The 22,396-nt window shown below is 40.7% G+C and overlaps 1 protein-coding gene and 1 pseudogene across 1 annotated transcript; both read left to right on the top strand.

Moving 5' to 3' along the window:
• Window positions 1–3,798: 3,798 nt before the first annotated feature.
• Window positions 3,799–14,252, top strand: LOC102703182 (stemar-13-ene synthase-like). The gene is made up of 11 exons (XM_040528536.1): window positions 3,799–4,090; window positions 4,432–4,612; window positions 5,378–5,595; window positions 5,708–5,828; window positions 5,903–6,000; window positions 6,114–6,325; window positions 11,975–12,087; window positions 12,184–12,279; window positions 12,488–12,703; window positions 12,784–12,925; window positions 13,650–14,252. The coding sequence occupies exons 1-11, from the start codon at window positions 3,799–3,801 to the stop codon at window positions 14,250–14,252; spliced, it is 2,292 nt and encodes a 763-aa protein (XP_040384470.1).
• A 3,787-nt stretch (window positions 14,253–18,039) lies between these two features.
• The window catches only part of LOC102702908, a 39,366-nt pseudogene continuing 35,009 nt past the window's right edge, over window positions 18,040–22,396 (top strand).

The raw sequence follows: 22,396 nt of genomic DNA, 5'->3' as shown, positions 1-22,396 counted from the left end.
ACAGATGATAGTACCCAAGGCACAAATCGTGCATTAATTATCGAATCCACTACCCTAGAAGCATAAACACAAAGCGAAGAACTAATCCTCTGTCTATACCCTCTAATGCTGCTATCACCACCAAACCTAGGGAACAAATGGTCGAGTGGAAAGGGAGACGGAGGGAGGTGGGGAAAGGAGGAAAACCATTAGCTTGTGGCTAGGTTCTGCTGCTGTCCCAAGATCCCTTCGATCCTCAAGCCGTAGCACTCCATGATACCAGATTCGGTGGACACCACAAACCCCTATAAATGAGGTTGCACAGGGAGTGGACAACCAAGAGAGATGAGGAGAAAACTCTTGGTTCCATTCAGCGGTTTCATATCGGTTGTTCGAGGAACCGACACATATAATACAAGTATAAATATACGTCTTTTTAAGAATAAATCGGTACTTATATTATCAATTATGCTTTTTAATAAAAAAATAGCACATATAAAAATGCTATAGGTGTTTTCTTTTCTAAAATTAAGCCATGGGTGCCGGTTTTAAAATATTTAGGAGCTTGTGCCGATGAAAAATGCTCTATATACGCTAATTTTAAGTGAAGTATCTCTAATTAGAATTTTTGTATTCATAAAACATGAGGAAACGGGGAGATATAGTTAAATACTCCTCCGATTTGAGAAATTTATTTTTTTGCCACTCTTACGAGTAGTTAAAACAAATTTGTCACTCGTTATCTCTGACATGTTAGTTCAATAGCAAATCTATTATCACATTCGTAATCGTGGCAAAAAGTTAAATATCCCCTCCGATTTAGTTGGCAGCCATGCATGTCCACTTCATTTATTCGAAGACAGTTTGGCAATTCAATATTCTTAATGGTTCCTTTTCGAGTTTTGCTTTGTAGGGCCAACAAAGGAATCTATTTCTTCATAACGAGCATTTTCATACTGCTGGTTGTGAAGTATCCAGAGTCTCATTGATCTTAATTGGGCAGCGTTGTGGGTCACCAACGTTGGAGTAGAGATATTTCGGTCAATTTTTTCCTAACAGGGCTTGTGGCATTTTAGTACTCTTTTTTTAATTTAACGAATATTAACTTAATTTTGTGGACCATTTGTTATACGCGTATAGAGCAATTTTTCCATCCTTAAGAACGTACTATGATGTATCACTGTTTTTTATGTAAAATTTGGTACCTTAGATACTATAAGGTACAAAATTTTGTATATAAAACAGTACTAACTCATGGTACCTTCTCAAGAATTGGAAAAATGCTCACTCGTATAACTCTATGTATTTGTTAATTATTTTGTTATAGTTTGATTTAGTACTGACAAAATTTAAGATATATTATTATCTTATATATTTATAAGATAATTATGAATGAGATGAACAATGGAATATATATCAAAAGTCAACGGAAGGGAAACCAGACGACTACAGATTGCCACCTAGGTCAACATTTGACTGCGTCGGGGAGTGTGCACTGGGCCGCGACTGTACGTGTGTGGTTAACCAGACGGCAGAAGTCGTATCACACCAAACACCAGAAGAAATTAATCATACGTTGAGATCACATCACTACGTGGAAAAAATGGAACGAAGAATAACGATTAGCTGAAATTCTAATCCTAAACAAGATCAAACATCTCAATCCATATTATCAGTGCTTCGCCCAGTCTTTGCTTTAGTTCTGTGATTATTTTCTTATCCGCCAAAATTCGACAGTGGTGCAATTAATTAGAAAAGTAAAAGGAATTCAGTTCAAAACATAAACGAATTAGAATGAACAGAAAATGTCAATACCAGTATTAAAAGAGCAAACAATACCAAGTTAATTTTTTATACCAAAAACGTCGACTGATGAAAGTCAAATATCTTCTATTTCTCTAATGTTCTAAGTCATGTTTTATGGGACCCACATACAAACTACACAATTAAGCATGTAATGTTGTTGCGATCCTTGGTCGCAACGACACCACACCACATACAAAAAGCAATGATGATCAGTTCATATAAGGATGAGAATAAAGGAGTGGATGAGCGATCTGAGCTTGGTCTTATATTCATGCATGCTTCTAAAATAGACTCCAAATCTGGTGTCCGTAGTTAGGAGAATTGGAATTTGCATGTGGGCATGTTTTGGATTGATGAACAACATAATTATGTTTAATTTGTTTTTAGCCAGTAGAGATATAACTAGTACAAATAAAATATCATTAAACACCACTAAATAGTTAGAGGGTAATTGTTTACCTTTTCATTAAAAAAACCAATCATCGTACCTATAGTATTTACAGGTTGCACCACAATATTGATATAGTATTTATACACTCAACACATCATAGATAAGTATTTATAGATGCAGTGGCAAAACGGGCTAAATTTTAAGGGATCCCACTGAAATAAAGTAGGCTAACATAAATGGATTATGTACAGGACAATGCAATATCATATTGTAAGTACCTATAAATCCAAGAAAATCTAATTATGTTTTAATCATTTAACCTCTCCTATTTAACCATAATGAACATATGTAATAATCAAGGATGGGTAGTGTGGTTTGGCCAATAGTTGCCGGGATCAGCATTCTTTGCTTTTAAAGTCACTGCTTTTGTCTCTGACACGTGAATCCGTCGAACCCATCGAGCCACATGTACATAACATAGATACCGTAAATTTAAAGATAAAAGATCTGAATCCGCTAGCATATATCTCTCCAGTATAGGATAGCTTTGTATCTTTTATTTTCAACTATGGTCGAGTTTTAGCATGAACTTTTGTACCGTGGTTTACGCATATCCAGTATATAATATTGACAAATATTTCGAAATCTATTATAATTATTGACATCATTTTTAGGCATATATATCCCATTCGAGAGATTAAAAGCAGTCCCCTTGAAGTCTGTCACGAGCTATTTTCACCTTGAGTGGTTGCCCCGACCGGCAACAATGTGGCTGAGTTCCTCCTGCCTTGCCGGACAATTCCCTGCAGGAGCTTCGCACCATGGGATGAATCCAAAGAGACCCAGCAGTGTGCCTCCTCCAGTGGTCACCAGAGGTATGTGCTAGGATGTGTTTGTTCTCTTTCAGGTCCGTGAGCAATTTTCCCATCCTTGAGAAGGTACCAAGAGGTATCACTATTTTTTTAGATAAAATTATCAAATTTTTATATAAAAAACTGTGGGACCTTCTCAAGGATGGAAAAAAACTCTTTCTGCTATACAGCCAAGATTAAATGGCGACATATCTCACGTACTTGCTTTCCTCTCCGTTCCCGGCCAGCAGCAGCATCAGTTGTGCCAAATTCAGGGATCCTGCGAGGCATGGTACTATACACTATATATGACTTGTTTTATATATAACGATGTCTAGTGGATCTAGAACTAGGACCATTTATTTTTTTTCTAGTTAAGTGGATCGTGTCGTTTTTTGCATTGATGATAGAACCCAAAAGTTAATAGTTAAGATCACTTTCAGGACAGTAATAATGATCGTAAAATAGTACTTTGTCATGTTTTTTTATTTGATATCGTTGACTTTCTAAATCTACATGCCTTATTTAAAATTGTTGTACAAATATGAAAGACTATAATACATGCTTAAACTATCTTTAGTGATAAATTAAATTACTACAAAAGAATTAATAATTGCACAACTTTTAAAAACAGGAAAACTTACCAAACGTGGACTAAAAAATCAATCACGTCAAATAAAAAAAAAAGGAAATACTCGTAGAGAGCACCGTGAAAGTGCTCATATACACATGCATATGTCGATCCAATCAATACTTAGTTGATTCGTTTTGATGAAATATACACAGCACAGAGATGAACTGAAGGCTACAGTGAGAAAGCAGCTGCAGGGAGCCGAGCTATCGCCGTCTTCGTATGACACGGCATGGGTGGCCATGGTGCCGCTCCAGGGCTCTCCCCAGGATCCGTGCTACCCACAGTGCGCCCAGTGGATCCTGGACAACCAGCAGCTCGACGGGTCCTGGGGCCAATCGGCTGAAGTAAACAAAGAAACACTCTTGTCTACGCTGGCATGTGTCGTTGCTCTCAAGAGATGGAATGCAGGCCCAGATCACATTAGGAGAGGTAATTAATATTTAACAAAAATCATAATGATAGACTACAATGCTATTATTATTCTACTACCAGTATTAACATTATACAGGAATCTCGAACGTTGATTTAAAATTATACCATCGGTAGAAAAAATATTCTACTACCAGTAGTTGTGGTTGTAGTATAAATAAATCCAATCTATTGGATTAGAATTTAAACGGTCTAAATTAGTTCTACTACCACCAGTAGCGAGCACCGCAGAACACGTATTACATTTATGTTGGTGTTGTTCCAATTAATTTTGGGTGTCTATCTATTCATGTTTGAGTTCGAGGACGTGCTTGAAACATCATGAAAAATGGTTGTGACAGGACTAAATTTCATTGGAAGAAATTTCTCGGTTGCCATGGATGGGCAGAGTGTCTCCCCTGTGGGGTTTAACATCACCTTTTCTGGTCTGCTTAACCTTGCTACTGAGATGGGCCTGGAAATTCCTGCTATGAAAACGGACATCGATGGTATTTTTTATCTCCAGGAGATCGAGCTAGCAAGGTTAGTCGGTGTAAAAGTTTGGGGATAAACATCTCTCTTCTACTTAATTGGAATTTGTAAGAACTACTTTTAGAGGCGGTTCCAAAAAAAAATCACCGTTGCCATTAAACCAAAATATTTTCTTATAACCTCAGAGTAAAAAAAATGTCTCACGCAAAAAAAAGTTTATTTATAGTCTTTTCACTTCTGTTTATGATTATATGCCAAAATTTTATTTTTGAACCTTAAATTTAGAGAATATTTTGATGTTTTTTTATCATAGTTTATTTTCTAGTTTTGACTTTCATATTGGTAAGAACTCGTATATAAAAGTTTTATTCATAAATTATGTTATTCACAAATTATGTTTTATTTATAAATATGTTGTTTGCCTTACTCCTAACCCATACAATCACCCCTTTCTATTGTATTACACTTATTTTTCTATTTATGCAATAAATAGGTTGCTGCCTTTTTATTTTCTACAAAATGTTTTGGGCAAAGGAATTGTCTCCAATACACAAGTTTTTACATTACTACTTCAAACTATATATTTATAAAATCCTAAAATAATATAATTACATGAGAAGTTCCTATGCCAACTTTTCTTATATTTTAAACAATTATGGCATCTACTATTGATATCACGTTTCAAAATTTGCGTACCCTCATTCCAAAATACTGCCATCTATCTCAGAAGGGAAATAGTTACTTTTATGCTAATGCGTTTAGTGAGACTTGAATCCTATGACAATTTCAAGCTTCATCAACTTAATTTGCAAACAGGGATGGTGGTGGCACAGTTGCAGCAAGAAAAGCCTTCATGGCATATGTATCAGAAGGGCTTGGGAGAAGACATGATTGGGACCTTGTGATGCCATATCAGAGGAAGAACGGCTCATTGTTCAACTCGCCATCAACCACGGCTGCTGCAGCAATCTACAGCCGCAACGACAAAGCGCTTGACTATTTGGGTTCACTCACTAGCAAATTCGGTGGCTCAGGTTCGTCATGTTTTATATTTCGTCCAAACAAATGGCCAAGAATGTAACATAGGGCAATTAGCAGGAATATATATGAGATTTCATATTGGAGTTGTGTGTGGTTTCTTTGCAGTGCCGGCGATATATCCAGACAATTTATACTCCCAACTTCGCACGGTGAACACTCTTGAGAAGATGGGGATCTCTTCGGATTTTGCCTATGAGATACGAGACATATTGGACACGACTTACAGGTATTTTCAGGTTGGAATTTGCTGTATCTCTGTATACCTATTCCTGTATGTTCATGATTCATGTCTGCTTGAAGGTGCTGGATGCAAAACGAGGAAGAAATCATGTCGGATATGACGACGTGTGCAGTGGCATTCCGTTTCCTTCGTATGAACGGTTATGATATCACCTCAGGTGCTTGCACAGAACTGACAGAAGTTTGAACATCATTCATTTTTGCTGGGGTTCAGGCGTAAAACTGGTACTTGTTTTGAAATTTTAATCACCACCTTGGAAATGTTGAACAGATGGAATGGCTCAATTTGCTGAACAATCCTGCTATGATGGTTCAATTCATGCGTATCTCAATGACATTAAGCCTTTGCTGGAGCTGTACAGAAGTTCACAAGTTTGCTTCTCAGAAAATGACTTGATCCTACAAAAGATTGGTTCTTGGTCAGCTAAAGTATTGAAGCAGCAACTCTCCTCCGGAAAGATATCAAAATCATTAACACCAGAGGTAATTAAGTGTTAGATAATTTAATTCAATCATAAGCAATAGATTACGAATTGAAACCCTAATCAAGATCACCGATTAATTAAAATGCGGAAAACTAAATAAACCTGTAGATGAAGCCATCTGATTCTCTTCTTTTCTTTCCTTCAATTCCGTCTTCTTTCCTTCGTCTCCGGCGAGATTAGATCGCTGATGATCTGTTCTGAATCTTCGACCTTCGGGTCTCTAATGGCACAGCCCTGGAATCGCCGTACGAAACCCTTCCAGCGCGTCTCTGATCGGGAGAGATTGATTTCGAATTTCTCGTTGCGAGAATAAGCGGCACGAGCGTCCTCGTTGGCTCCTCTTCTTTTATATAGCACTGGTGGGCCTCGGGGGCTTTTCCTAATCCGATTATGACCCATAACCACAGATCGCAGTTATGGCCCATGAGAGTTATGAATTTTAGAGTTAGAGATAGATTACAGATAGGATTACGGTGGTTATATCCTTTCCTAAATATCGGCTAACCGATAAATCAACCAACATTCTCCCCTTGATTTAGAGGTTAATTACGAGTCCATCATATAATATAGCTCCCCAAAGCAATGTGTCACAACAATATTTAGCGTTATTGAGACGACAAGACTTATAGTTCACAATATCATACAAATAAACCCTTGATTAATTAAGCGGGTGTTGATTGAACTTCATTGCCCCGGTCTCCAGGATCATATTCAAGGTCATTACACAATCCCATGTTAGCCACATGTTCTTTGAACAAATTGGGAGGTAAGCCTTTGGTTAACGGATCCGCAAGCATTGATTTAGTGTTTATGTATTCAACTTTAATTGTTTGATCCTGTACTCTATCTTTCACATCATGGTATTTAATGTCAATGTGTATGGCAGCTTCACTTGACTTGTTACTCGTATAGAAAACTGCGGTCTCATTGTCGCAGTATATTGTCAGCGGTCTTTCAATGCTGTCAACCACTTATAATCCCGGGATAAAATTTTTAAGCCATACAGCCTGCCCCGTTGCGTAATAACATGCCACAAAATCTGTCTGCATTGTCGACGATGCAGTCAGTGTTTGTTTAGTACTTTTCCATGAAATGGCTCCCCCCGCGAGAGTGAATATATACACAGAAGTAGATTTCTTGGTATCTAGACACCCTGCGAAGTCAGCATCCGAATGGCCTGTAACTTCAAGCTTATCAGATTTTCTGTATGTGAGCATGTAATGTTTAGTTCCTTGCAAATAACGCAATACTTTTTTTACTGCCTTTCAGTGGTTATACCTGGTTTAGACAGATATCTGCCAAGCATCCCGGTTACAAACACCAAGCCTGGTCGCGTACAAACTTGAGCATACATTAAGCTTCTGACAGTTGAAGCATATGGTACCTTAGTCATTTCTTTTTCTTCCAATTCATTTCTCGGACTTTGGAATGAACCAAATTTGTCCCCTTTCATAATTGGAGCAGGTGATGTCGAGCATTTGCTCATATTATATCTTTCCAATATTCTGGAAATATATGATTTCTAAGATAATCCTAGCACCCCTTTGGACCTGTCTCAATGAATCTCGATACACAAAACGTATGATGCATTACCGAGATCTTTCATATTAAATTTCGATGACAAAAATTCCTTGGTTTCTCGCAGCAGATTCTAGTCACTGCTTGCTAATAAAATGTCATCTACATAGAGTACTAGTATAATGAATTTTCCACCTTTAATTTTGGTATAAATGCAGTTGTCCACCTATTTTCCTTAAATCTGAATTTCTTGATAATTTTATCGAACTTAAGGTTCCATTGTTTGACGCCTATTTAAGTCCATAGATAGATTTCTTAAGTTTGCATCCCATATGGCTCTTTTCTTCCACAACAAAACCTTCCGATTGAGCCATGTAAATATTTTCATTTAAGTCGCCATTTAGAAATGTCGTTTTCACATCCATTTGATGTAGTTCTAAATCATAATGTGCCACTAGCGCCATCATAATTCTGAATGAGTCTTTCTTAGAGACAGCAGAAAACGTTTCATTGTAATCAATTCCTTCTCTATGCGAAAAACCCTTCGCCACAAGTCTTGCTTTGAATGGTTTGATATTTCCTTTGGAGTCCAATTTAGTTTTGTAGACCCATTTACAGCCTACTGTTTTTACTCCTTTAGGAATTTCTACTAGATCCCATACTTTATTTTGGCTCATTGATTTGAGTTCATCTTCCATGGCTTGAATCCACTTGGATGAATTTTGACTACTTATGGCTTCTTTAAATGATGTGAGGTCGTCTACCTTCCCAATATCTTCACCCATGTAAATTTCATAATAATCAGGGATGGCAGATCTCCTGTTCCGTTGTGATCGTCTTAATTCTTGATTTTTATTATTGACCACAGACGATTCAGGATCAGGTTGTGGAATTTCTTCTTCATTATGTATCACAGGACTCTGTTGAGGCTCATTATTTTCATGGGTTTCGGTATTTTCCTCAGCAGTAGCCGTAGTGCCAATAGTGGGAACTACAGTTTATGGTACATTATAAAAAATAGGGACATTATTCTCTTGGATTTCCGGAGGAGAAGAAACACTCACCCGAATGTCCTCAAGATTAATTTCCCTTTCATGTGAACTCCTCGTTTCATAATTTTCCAAGAAGATAGCGTGTTTGGTTTCTACAAATTTAGTGACACGGTCTGGACAGTAAATCGAAATCCCTTAGAATGCAACGGGTAACGATAAAATGGCAGCTCACAGTCTTGGGGTCGAATTTCTTTTATTGGGGGTTGAATAATTTAGCTTCTGCACAGCAGCCCCACACTTTCAAATAATTCAATGTCGGTTTTCTTCCGGTCCATAATTCATACGGAGTTTTTGGCACCGACTTACTTGGAACTCTGTTTAGTATGTGTGCAGCCGTTTTTAATGCCTCAATCCATAATTTTTTTGATAAGTTGGAGTGACTAAGCATGCTCCGCACCATCTCCATGAGTGTACGGTTACGTCTTTCTGCCACTCCATTTTGTTGAGGCTCCCAGGCATGGAATATTGAGCAATAATCCCATGAATCTGAAGATATTGAGCAAATGGAACAGAACTTTGCCCAAATGGAGCATGTTTCCCATAGTATTCACCACCATGGTCCGATCTCACTATTTTAATTTTCGCGTCATGTTGGTTTTCAATTTCTGCTTTGAATATTTTGAATTTTTGAAAAGATTCAGAACGATCGCTTATGGGGTAAATATATCCGTAACGGGAGTAATTATCCGTAAATGTGATGAATAAATCAAAACCATCTACAGATATCACTGGGAACGGTCCACAAATATCAGCGTGAATTATTTCTAGTGGACTCGTGCTCCTAGTGGATCCTTTCTTGATTGATTTAGTAAATTTTTCCTTTAACGCAATCTATGCAATGATCAACGTCAGAAAAAATCTAAGGGGAGTAATAATTCTTCTTTAATGAGACGTTCCATTCTCCCCCTAGAAATGTGGCCTAAGCGATAGTGCCACAATTTCGATAAAGTCTCAATTTTATCATTGCAGGCATTTATGACATTCATCACACAGTATGATCCAAAGAGAGCAAGTAGAGTTTGTCTCGCACAAGGGCAAGACCAATTACTTTATTTAGATGTTTAATGTAACAGGCTCTCTTGGAAAAATAACAGTCACATCCAATTCTGCTAGGACTCTTACTGAAATAAGATTCCTTTTAACAGAAGGAGAAACTAAAAAATTATTAAGTATTAAATTGTAGCCGCTGGGAGCTTGAGTGCGAGGTCTCCAATAGCCTCCACTTCAATCTCCGCTCAATCAGCTACTCTTAGGATGTGCTCCCCCTTTCTTAGCATCTGGACGCCATTCAATCCCTATAATGAATTAGTAACATGCATAGTGGCACCTGAGTCAACCTACTAAGAGTTATGGGAAGACTCAATAAATTGGGATTATTAACATTAGATATTTCATTAATCTCATTTATAATTTTCCTGGCTAATTAGTCCTTAAAGCGAGGACAGTTCCTGTGCTAATAGCACACATGGTGCTGTGAGGATTATTAAATTTTAGCCCAGCTAAAGCTTGAGGGCTTGGTTGAGCACCCTTAATCCCTCCTTGTTTCTGAGGGTGTGACTTGCCCTTTTTCTTTGATCAAAACAATATAGGTATAAAATGAATGCTTCTCCAAATCTAGTCACCGTTGGGCAGAAAATATTTAGAAAATATTAAAATAAACCCTTAATTACATCACCGTTGGGCAGAAATAATCAAAGAAAAATTAATCATATTTAAAATTGATGTGAAACCATAAATAACGTTGGTCAATAAATAATTTCACATCATGATTTCTTTCTACTAAACTTCCCGTTGGTTCCATTTGACTAGAAATGATTATTTATTTATTTATTTATTTATTTATTGAATGATCAAATATATTTTTATAAATTTTATCACTAATTTTAAATGGCCCAGGAAAGAATATAAAATAATGAATTCTTTCTAGCAAACTTCCCGTTGCTTCCATTTGACTAGAAATAATTTTCTAAATAATTAAATATATATGTTATTAAATTTTTTTAAAGTAATTTTAAAGGGCACAAAAGGAATAAAAGAGTAATTTATGTAATTTTAAAGTAATAATCATGATAAATAAATTTAAAATTGGCCCAGACAAGGTATAAAATAATTTCTAGAATTAAGAAACAATAAAATAATTAAGAAAAATAAATAGTAAATTCGGCCCATTTAATCGCTGAGCCGGCCCACAAAGAGGCCGGCCCATTTAATCAGTGCGCAGGCGCGCGATGGGTGCCGGCCCAGTTGGCCGAAGTGGCCCGATAGGCAGCGGCGGCCCAGGATTGATCACAGCCGTCCGATCCGATCGATCGGACGGCTGAGATTCAGCAGGACATGGGCAAAAGGAGCCGGCGGCTCCAAACCCTAACCCTAGACCCCGAAAAATCGGTCTCCCCTCTATCTCCTCTCCTCTTCTCCAACAATGGACGGCGACCGTTCGGCGAAGGATGGCGGCGGCGCGGTGAGCCGATGGGAGGGCGCGCACCAAAGGTGCGGCCCGTCGCCCGTCGACGGGGGGGGGGGGGGGGGGGAGGGGGGGCGAGCACGCCCGGAGGCGGCAGCCCAAGCCGGTGGCCAATTCCCGTCGGCGCGGAGGCACGGGCTAAAGTCCGCACGGCGGCGGCGGCGCATGGCGACCACGCGCACGCTCGTGCATGCACGGGCTGAAGCCCTCGCGGCGGCGACAGTGGTGGGTGGCCAATTCCACCGGCGTGGAGACGGCCGCACGAAACCCTTCCAGCGCATCTCTAATCGGGAGAGATTGATTTCGAATTTCTGGTTGCGAGAATAAGCGGCACGAGCATCCTCGTGGGCTCCTCTTCTTTTATATAGCACTGGTGGGCCTCGGGGGCTTTTCCTAATTCGATTCTGACCCGTAACCAGCGATCGCAGTTACGGCCCATGAGGGTTACAAATTTTAGAGTTAGATAGATTACGGATAGGATTACGGTGGTTATATCCTTTCCTAAATATCGGCTAACCGATAAATCAACCAACATTAAGTACTATCACCTTATAAAATGTCAGAAAAAAGGAATCATTATTTCTCTAAACACCATGCTTGTACTTTTTTTTAGGTTGAGTATGCCCTTAAATTCCCTATCTACGCAAACGTGGAACCCCTAGAGCACAGAGGGAACATAGAACGATTCAAGACAAACAGCTTCCATCTTTTGAAATCAGGATACTGGTAAATTAATATCGTCTCCTCAGGGATGCTACTTCATGTTTTTACTAGTATTAACTTCCATCTTCTGAACTCTGAACCTATCATATATTGGATCAGTGGCTCCGGTGCAGACCAAGAAATTCTTGCCTTGGCTGTTGACAAATTCCATTCTGCCCAGGCTGTTTACCAACAGGAACTTCAGTATCTCAAGAGGTTTGTGCATCTATCTACCTTTCCAGTTATGGTGGTCTCTAGTTTAATTAAATAAACTAAATTATGAGTTCCAATTCATCTATTTCATTTACATGTAGTCACGAATTACCCAAGGACCAACCTGTACCCATCCATACTCCATTTGTCTGACGTCCACTCATATATGTTAATCTGACAACATATATTATATATATGTGTATTACAACAGCTGGGTGGAAGAATTCAGACTGGATGAGCTGAAATTCGCGCGAGTACTGCCGCTGCAGTCATTCTTGTGCGCCGTTGCCCCGTTGTTCCGACAAGAACTGTCGGACGCCCGCGTCGCATGGGCCCAGAACGTCATACTGACGGCCGTCGTCGACGACTTCTTCGATGGCGGAGGATCCATGGAGGAGATGAGGAACCTGGTCGCCCTCATCGACAAGTAATATTACATAAACGCTCGATCGTCTTTTTGCTGCTGGAGTATACGTGCTGTGTTTTACGTCTTTGTGATGGATACAGATGGCAGAAGCATGGTGAGGTTGGCTTCCTGTCACAGAACGTGGAAATGGTGTTCAATGCTGTTTACCACACGAGCAACCGCGCTTATGCGAAGGCCGCGATGCTACAGAAACGCAGTGTCGTGGATCACATGGCCGAGCGAGTAAGTCTCACTGATTGATTTGTATTCCCTCCGTATGTTTTTTATATGACAGCGTTAAATTTTGGATTTATATTTGATCATTTATTTTATTTAAAAAACTTATATAATTATTAATTATTCTGGTATGATTTGATTTATTACCAAAACAACTTTAAACCTAACTTATTACTTTTCATATTTACAAAAGAAAAGAATAAATATGAAGACAATTAAATATAAATATAAAAGTTAATGGTGTCAAATAACAGAGAGTATGACTTAATTTTAGATTAAATATAACTTTCTATAATATATACTGTTGACCGTAGCAGGGTAGTTGAAGTGAAATCTAACTGCAGGTTTTCATAGATATTTAAAACATCTAACTTGAAACTTTGCTACGGTAGCTTTATCCTTTTATCTAGCTATTAGATCATGGTATATGGCTGACAAATTTATCATAACATTATGTACTTGTATTCCAATTTTATCCCTGTTACAGGGTGTAGTACAACAAAATCAATAGAAACCACGTTGACTCATATCTTACAAACAAAAAATAATATGTAAATAAAAATTTTACATATGTATTCTTAGTGATCTGAAAGACAAGGCTGAAAAATAAACTTTGGTAAAAAAGTTTCTAAAATCAATTTTAAATTTAAAAAATAAAAATTCAAATTTTGGCTTCTAAATTTAAGCAGAAGCGAAAAAAGGAGGAGCTACAAAATCTTTGTGCATGCAGTGGGCGGTACAGGCCAGGGCGATGATGGCCGAGGCGGAGTGGGTGGCGAGCAAGCACATGCCGGCGACAATTGAGGAGTACCTGTCGGTGGCCGAGTACTCCTTCGGGCTAGGCCCCATCGTCCCGCTGTCGTTGTATCTGCTGGGTCACGAGCTGCCCGAAGATGTCGTCCGGAGCGGTGAGTACGCGCGGCTGCTGCGCCTCGCCAGCATCGTCGGCCGCCTTCTCAACGACGTGGCGACCTACGGGACGGACATGGGGACAGGGAAGCCCAACGCCGTCGTGCTGAAAGCTCTTCGACGTGAATCCGGCGCTGGCGTCGGCGGCGGAGGTGGAGGTGGGGTGTCTCCGGCGTTCGTGGCGGCGGCGAAGGAGGAGGTGAAGAGGGCCATTGCGGCGTCGAGGATGGAGCTGCAGAAGGTGGTGTGGAGAGATGGGTATGTGGTTCCACGGGCATGCAGAGAGGTGCTCTGGCAGACGAGCAAGGTAGCGAGCGTCCTCTATGGAGAGGAGGAAGATGGGTACTCGCACGGGTTGATGATGCGGAGCATGGCCGACGCGGTGATTCATGATCCGCTGCAGCTGCAACCACCACAGGTTTAGCGCCTTTGCGTTGCGGTGGCGGAGTATCTCTGTCGTCCGTGGCGGCGGCCAAGGAGGACGTGAGGAGGGTCATCGCGGCGTCCAGGATGGAGCTATGGAGGCTGGTGTTCAGAGATGGGCGCGCGTGGTTCCACGGGCATGCAGGGTGGTGTTCTGGCAGACGAGCAAGGTGTCGAGCGTCTTCTATGGAGAGGAGGAAGCCGGGTACTCGCACACAAGGCGATTCGGAGCATGGCCGACGTGGTGATTCTTGATCCGCTGCATCTGCACCCAGCACAAGTTTACATTGGAGCAAAATCGATCGGTAAGAAGAAAAATCAAACAAAGTAGCATATGGACAGGCACACCTACGTCTTAAAGCAAATCTAATGAATTGAAAAATTAATTGATAGACTAAAAATTTTCAAGTGAATTGAGTTATAGTAAACCTTGTTTAGATTGGGTTGCGCCGATCTCTTCCATTTTTTTTCTTATATTGTGGGCATTGTCCTCTTTATTTACTGTTATTATTATTTACATGTGAAGTGGAGCATACAACGGTTTTATATAGAAACTTTCTACGAGGAGGGCTTCTATACACAGTGTTTACATGAATTATTATGTGTACATTTGGAATGTTCCAAATCATTTTTTTACGTATTATTTATTTATACTCCTAATAAGAAACATTGGTGGTAATGTGTACTGAATCTACGACCCAACCTCACCACCAACTACCTGTTTTTTAGGAAAAAATAGGGTCCATATATAAACCATACTTAGTAATACTTTTTTTTGGTGGAAAGGAAAAAAAAGAATTGCGGGACAAGTGAGACTGCATGCCTGTAAAAACTATATGCAACATTTAAGACATGACATATGCAGAAAATATTGATCATAATATGTTAAATTATAATTTTATTTGATAAAATTTTAATACAACAGACGGATAATATGCTAGTATATAAAATTTCTATATATATATATATATATAAAGTTTATACGCTGTATATTTATCTCTAAAGAAATCTACATATAAAGTTCAATGCTTAACGTTTATTTGTGTACTTGTTTTAATTATTTTTTGGGTCAACACATTGTCCATTTGCTAATAAACAAGTGTGCTCATTTTAAATGTGATAAAAAAAAAGGAGGCAACTACCTAGAGCGCAGTCGTGCGATTGTCTCAATCAGTGATAAGCATCGTTACTATAGATAAGAAACTCTTCCGCATAGATATGCCTTTTCCAGAAATAAAACATAGATGTGCCTTTTCCTGAAATAGAAGGAACCTCCGTATGTATGCAAAGTTATCGTAATGTAAAAATCTAAATGCTTCGGGTATAATTTTCTCTTAAACTACTCATCCCATGGACAATGCGCTTACATTGTTGTGTTCGTAACAATTAAATCTTTATAACAAGATCTCACATGATTATATTTACTTTTATAATATATCCAGGTTACTTTTAGATTTCATTAAGTTACATTTTAGACATATAAAAATAAATTTAATATAACATAAAAGTAATTTACATATATTATAGAAGTAACTTAAGAAAAAAGAAAGTAACTTATCATGACATTAAAATTAAATCCGTTATCAGTTGTGGGATAACTATGATATGTTGATTAAATATAATTTTTAGATAGACTTATGTATTTATCCCCACAATAGATTTTTTTTTAATGCCATAACACCTTACTTAACTTTTATTTTAAGTTACATCTACAATATATATAAATTTCTTTCAGGTTTTACTAAATTTACTTTTATGACTACGAAGCAATTAAATGAAATCTAAAAGTATTTAGATATATTATAAAAGTAATTTGTATTTTTTTCATAAAAGCATAATCATGTGAGCTCTTGTTATAGAGATTTAGTTGTTACGAACACAACGGTCTAATCGGATCGTAAATTGGAGGGCTAATTTAAGAGAAATTTTCAAAAGAAGAAAAAAATGGTATAAAAATATAACCTCGGTGATGCGCTATCACGTCCTGAGTTTTACCCTGACCTAAAATTAATTAAATAATGCATTAAAAATAATTTGTTAATTAAAGTTCAGGAGAAAAGCCCAGTGTAAATTAATTTAATTAATTGGAAGCTTTTTTGGATATTCTAAAATGTCCCGAAAGCGTTTTAAATGATTAGCAGGACTTAAATTTGAATCTAAACATAATAAAAATCGGTAAATTAGAGGCAATTTCTTTTTTCTCTTTTCTTTTTCCTTTTTGCCTTGTTTCCCTTCCCTCCTTTTTCTTTCCTTTTTCTTTCCCTTATCCCGATCGTCCGTCCGTTCTTTGTTTAGCTATAGGTTTTCATTTTCAGGCCAAAATTTGAATTTCGCTCGAGTTTCTAGCCCAAAAGGCGGCAGGCCCATATCTGCCTCTCCCCACCAGCGCCCTCTTCCCCTGGCCGAACTCCCCTCTCCCTCTCCCCCGTTGTGCAATCTCTCCCTCCCTCTCGTGGACACACTTATCTCCACCATATCTCCCCCTCCCCCCTTTACAATCTCCACCCCAACTCCCCCGAGATAAATTTCTAGATTTATCTCTAACTTTTCTCCTATAAATAGACCCCAAGCCCCCACCTTTTCCTATTATTTTTTAGCCGCAATACGCCCATGCCGTCGCTCTGCTTCGCTGATGCCGCCTCCTGTCAAGCAAGCTGCCAGCCTAGCGGTGCACCCGCCCTTCTGATCGCCGCCGAGCCCGGGTTCCCCTCTGTCGTGCCCTCCCCGGCTGATCACCCATGCTGCCCATCCCCTGTTGCATGCCATGTGCGCCGTTCTGTCCAAGCCGAACAGCGAGGAACAACAGCAATCCGTCGCTGATCACTTCACCAAATCTCAGGTTCGCATACATTTTACTCATGCGAATCAATCTATTTTTCATCTACCGTTTAATTGTTTAGGTTTCTAATCTAATTAGCTAGCGTGAGATTGATCTACAGTGCGGAGTTCAATTTCGTACGTGTAGATTAATTTTACGTTAAAATCATTTAGTCTCCAGTTTATCGAGTTGCTAAATCTCGATTTAATGGCCGTTAAATCCTGTCGTCGTTCCGCTTACAGTGCACGGTTTCGTGGTTTGGATCTGCTTCGTCGTGCGAATCTCTAATTTGTGCATGTTTTAGTTCTGTTTTGTGACAGCGCGTTCTGTTCGCAATTTCCCGAGCCACGGCCTAACCCGCGTTCAAAGTCCCCATCGCCTCCCTCTCCGCCCCCTCTTGTTCGCGCCTGTGACGCTCCGTGCCATGCCACGCTGCACCCACCTGGCGCCGCCGTACTCGTGCACTTGCGCTTAGCGCCAAGCCACCACGTCTTGCGCCTCGGGCCGCGCTAGTGCCGCATCCTGGACCATCGGCACCACTTCCCCGGTAGTCGCCAGCATCGTCTCTTCCGGGCTGCCACTCGGCCGCTCTTCCTCTGCTTCAGCGTAGAGCCACTCTGTTGTCGGCATCATCACCCCTCGCTGCGGCCGCTGCCCCCCGGTGCTTGCCTCCATGATTGAGCGCCCTCGCCACTACTCTCCTTTGCTTCGCCACATCGCGCCGTCGCGTCGTGCCATGCCCGGCGTCTTTGCGTCGGCCGTGCCGCCGTGACGCGTCGCTTGCTGCGTCCGCGTCGCATTGCGTCGCCGCGCGCCGCTCGCCAATCCCGCGTCGCATCTGGCCGCGTCATCGCCTCATCCCGACCGCGCCGCGCACCATCATCCATAAATCCCCTCCTCCCAGCCAGCGCAGCTCCCCTTTGCTTCCGCTCCCGCGCCATCGTTTCGCAGTTGCCTAGACGCCGCAGAGATGCCTCTTGCCTCCGCCGCCTTGCGTCACCGAGACGACGGCGTCCTCGCCGCCACAGGTGAGTGCTAACCACTGTTTCCCTCCTCGCTCTCCCTGTCATCTCGCCGGCTCGCACCAGTGCACTGCTCCCCGCATGCCACCAGTCGTTGGTTTCACCACCATCGGTCTTCGCCACTGCCGAAGCGTGCCGCCTCTCCTTCCGCTCTCCTCTCTTCCTCTCCTGTCGTCGTACCTGTGCCGGCGCTGCCTGCCGTCACGCCGCTCGGCCGCTTGCCGCCGCCACTTCCTCCTCGCGTCGTTGTACCCCCGCTGCCGCTCCCCTCCCTTTTGGCTCGCACTCGCACCTCCCTAATCAGCCATACTCCGCCGCCGCTCGCCGCCTAACGCCGTTGGCCGTCTCTACCATTCGGCCGGCCGTCACCGAGTTGCTGCGCCGCCGCAAGCTGCGTCACGCCGAGGCGCCGCTTGCCGCCGGCCCTCGCTGTTGCCCTTGCGCCGTCGCCGTCGCCGCCACTAGCGCGTCGCATGTGATCGAGAGCCACCGTCGCTGTTGGTCTAGCGTCGTTGCTTAGCCGCCGCCGCTCGCCTAGCTTGCCACGCACGCATGCACCGCTTAGCCAATGCCTCGCGCCGCTGCTCGCCGGTCGGCTTCTCCGTCCGTCCGTGTGCGCTTGTCGCCATCACCACGTGTCGCCTCGCGTCACGTCGCCGCCACTAGCGTGCGCTGCCGTCGCTGTATATGCGCCACCGATGGCTAGTCGCCGGTGCTCGTCACCACTCACTCGGCCGAGCTCTCCCCCTCCCTCTCTGTTTCCTCTCTGCGGCTGACGGGCCCCCTCTCTCTCCTCTGACGGGTAGACCCCACCCATCACTCTCTCCCTCTCTCACCCAAGTTGTAGGCCCCGCCTGACAGCTATCCCTCTCTCCCTCCCTTTCTCTCTCCTCGTGGGACCCGCTTGTCAGTCTCCGTCTCTCACCGACATATGGTCCCCATATGTTGGCTTTATCCCTCTCCCTCCCATGGGCCCCACCATGGGCCCCACGTGTCATACTCCGGTCCCCTCTTCCGTGCCACTCCCAAGTGGGCCCCAACCGTCAGCCTCCCCCTCTCCTTGCTGATGTCTTTGCCTCAGATTGACTGCGCAATAAATCATTAATATTTTCTGTTTAGTTTACAAACACAGTTAATCTTCTAAAATTCATAACTAATTCATCTAGTCTCCGTCTTAGTCTATTTAAGTTTCATTAAATCCAGAAAACTGTAAGAATTCATTAAAAATAGTTTTTTCTCTGTTTCAGTAGTTTTATAGTATGTTTTGCTTGTTTTGCCTTGTTTGTCATAGGTTTTGATCCCGTTGCAACGTCGTTCGTTCTCGAAGTCGGTGCAGAAGTTCCTCGTGGGTCAAAGCAAGGCAAATGACACCCTTCTTTGATCATATTGACCCGATGATTATAAAATCCGTCGTTTTACATTCAAACATGTGTAATTTTTAATCTATTTATTTTATTTATCTATTGGGCAATTACCTTTTTATCCATTGATTCCCACTTATTACCATTGTCATCCCAGGGTTAATTGGACTAGAATTAGGATTAGTCAATGCTTAGCCCAACTAGCTCGCTAATTATTATTTAATTACTGTTCGACTTGATAGACCTTTCATGGTTCTGATCATTATTAATCTCTCGATATGGATTAATACAACTAAAATATTGCTTATGGTGGACTGTGGGTGCATGGTTTTAAGAGTTGTGCTCATGGCAATTAAGGACCGGTTCTCAGGAAACCCTAGAAGTCTTACATGTACTAACTAGAAGACAGAGTGGGCAACAGTGAGACTTGTAGTCTAGCTTGTTCGTATTCGACGTACCCAGGTAAGGGTGAGCATAATGGAGTATGGATGTGAATCGTGATGTGACGATGGTCTATGCTGCTTTCGGATTCACCTAGGCACAAGAGGGGCTACCCGACTTGGTGTAAAGAAGGGGGCAAAACCTGAAGTGTGGTGCGATTGTCTAGGGAGGGTTAGGTGAAAGGTCTTGTCATAGCCACTTGGCGTGGTGACGTGTCTGCGCAGGCACGGTGACATGTCGGTGGGTTGTGTCTTGTGGATAAAGTTGTACACCTCTGACCAGTGTAAAACTATTCGAATGGCCGTGCCGGTGGTTGTGGGGCAAACTGACAGATTCGTTGGGATTAGTTAAACCATTAATAACCAGATTAATCTTGGAACTAGTTTGACCCTGCGCAATGTGGTGTAACATTGCTAGTGGTTTGGGTCTATCACAACTTAGGTTAACGTTGGGCAGAGGGTTAACCCTGTTGTAGGGTGGTGTAACGCTGTACAGTGGTTTGGGCCTTTTTTAACGTAGTGTAATGTTGAATAGTGGATGATTATTTTAAATGTTACTTTACTTTTTATTCAATCTATTTTATTTACTGTTTTACTAAATTACTGCCACTTTTCAGCAAGTTAACCTTAGCCTATCCTTTATATCCTATTGTATTTATTATTTCTTCCTCTCTTGGTTGTTACTTGTTGACTACGGTGGTTTATACTCGGCAGTGGTTAATTTTGCCAACCAGAGCAAGCCAGAGAGTCAGAAGGTGCTAGTTCTCAAGGTTGAAGTGAGGTTCAGTCCCCCGTCGAGAATGCCTGTGGTGTTGAGCCGTCATCGCTAGCTGAAGCTGAAGATTAGATGGTTTAGTTGGTTTTCTTTTTCCGCTGTATTTGGATAGATAATTGTTTTTCGAGATTTAATACATGTTATTATTCGAAAAATTAGTGTAAATTTGTGGGCAAGTGGACTGACCGGCCACATAATGTCAGTTTGACCAGTGGTATAAGCGCAGTGAGACCGGAGGCTTTTGTAAGACTTTTGTGAACTTAATCTTTTATTTTCGCTAAAAGATTTGGGTTTTTGATATACCTACCATTCACTCCCCTTGGTAAGTGTGTTTTACTCTACTTTAATCCTACAAATTTTTGCTACAACTCCTTTATCTTATAGAGATAGATTAGGTCATGTTAATTCAATCTTCCCCTCACTTCCATGTTATTACATATCTACCTTATCTCTTCCTAAATCTGTAATGGAAGCATTGATAGCGTCAGAATACACGGTATTTGGAGTGGTTCTTATATAAACTCTATCAAGAAATCCTTAGTTCAATAGAGTTTGCCAACCTAGAAAACATGTAGTTTGGGTGTCATTGATTTATGGAAACAAAACAATGCTTTATTGATGAAGAAATTGCAAAAATTTAACAATATACTTTCTTTACATGAGAAAAGTGGACCTAGAGGAAACAATATATCAACAAGGTGCCAATATGGAAAATATGGAATAGGGATAAATCATATATTCTGTTGTGTATTGCATTGACTCTTATGTGGTGTATATATTGCGTATATAGGAGATACAAACCTGGATTACTTGGCAAATATTTTATCTAATCTCTATAGGGTTCTATTTTTATGTCTAGAGTTTCGATTCCATTCCATTGTCTCTAACTTTGTATGTCAATAACCAACGTTTAAGAAACAATGGTTCAATAACCACCAATTATGTACTCAAAAATTATGTTCTCATATTATCTCTATGAATATCGATGGTAACGCATCAACTCTTTACTCGTCTAATTCAACAAAATTATATAATTATTAGTTTTTGTTAAAATTTGATTTATTATTAGAGAAACTTTAAATATGACTTATAATTTTGCATATTTGAATAATTTTTTTAATCAGACGAACGTTTAAACATAGATCTAAAAATCAATGACATCATGTCAAAAAATTATGGAGGAGTAGTAACTAAAGTTAAATCTAAAAACCAAAAATGTCAAATTAAAAGAAATCAGATAATACTAATAAATTATAGGAAAGGAAAGGCTGGCTAATATAGGGGGCGGCTGTTTCGCTTACTCAAGAAAAATCCAAGCATCATATTATAAAAAACTAATTTATGAATAAAACTTTTATATATATTTTCTTCGCGACGTAAAATGCAAGCCTAGAAAATGAACTACAACAAAAAAAAACCTCCAATATTAAGGTCTAAAATTTAAAATTTAGTTTATAAGCATAAACAAAAGCGGAAAAAACTAGGTTGGTATATGGTTTCTGCCTCTCCAGGCCGGTCCTTAGGGACGACCCATTTGTCTAAGAGATTGTTGGAAGATAGCCTGTCGAACAGGAAGGCTCGGCTGTAGCTGTTGGAATTCCGTATTGGACTAGAAATTTTTGAAAATTATCGAATGCCCACAAAAACCCCTGGCCTGGCCAAGTCTCACAGGTAGAGAGCCACACAACCCATCAACCCATCTAACTCACTGAACCCTAAATAACCCTTA

Source organism: Oryza brachyantha, chromosome 11, assembly GCF_000231095.2.
Source record: "Oryza brachyantha chromosome 11, ObraRS2, whole genome shotgun sequence".
Classification (NCBI taxonomy): Eukaryota; Viridiplantae; Streptophyta; class Magnoliopsida; order Poales; family Poaceae; genus Oryza; species Oryza brachyantha.
The sequence above is the reverse complement of the archived record's forward strand: the minus strand, read 5'-3'. Positions and strand labels throughout refer to the sequence as shown.

Coding starts and splice junctions, on each gene's coding strand:
- LOC102703182 (XM_040528536.1), top strand. CDS start 3,799: ATGAAATATACACAGCACAGAGATGAACTGAAGGCTACAGTGAGAAAG. Junction 6,326..11,974: donor CAAAATCATTAACACCAGAG/GTAATTAAGTGT, acceptor ACTTTTTTTTAG/GTTGAGTATGCCCTTAAATT. Junction 12,088..12,183: donor CTTTTGAAATCAGGATACTG/GTAAATTAATAT, acceptor ATATTGGATCAG/TGGCTCCGGTGCAGACCAAG.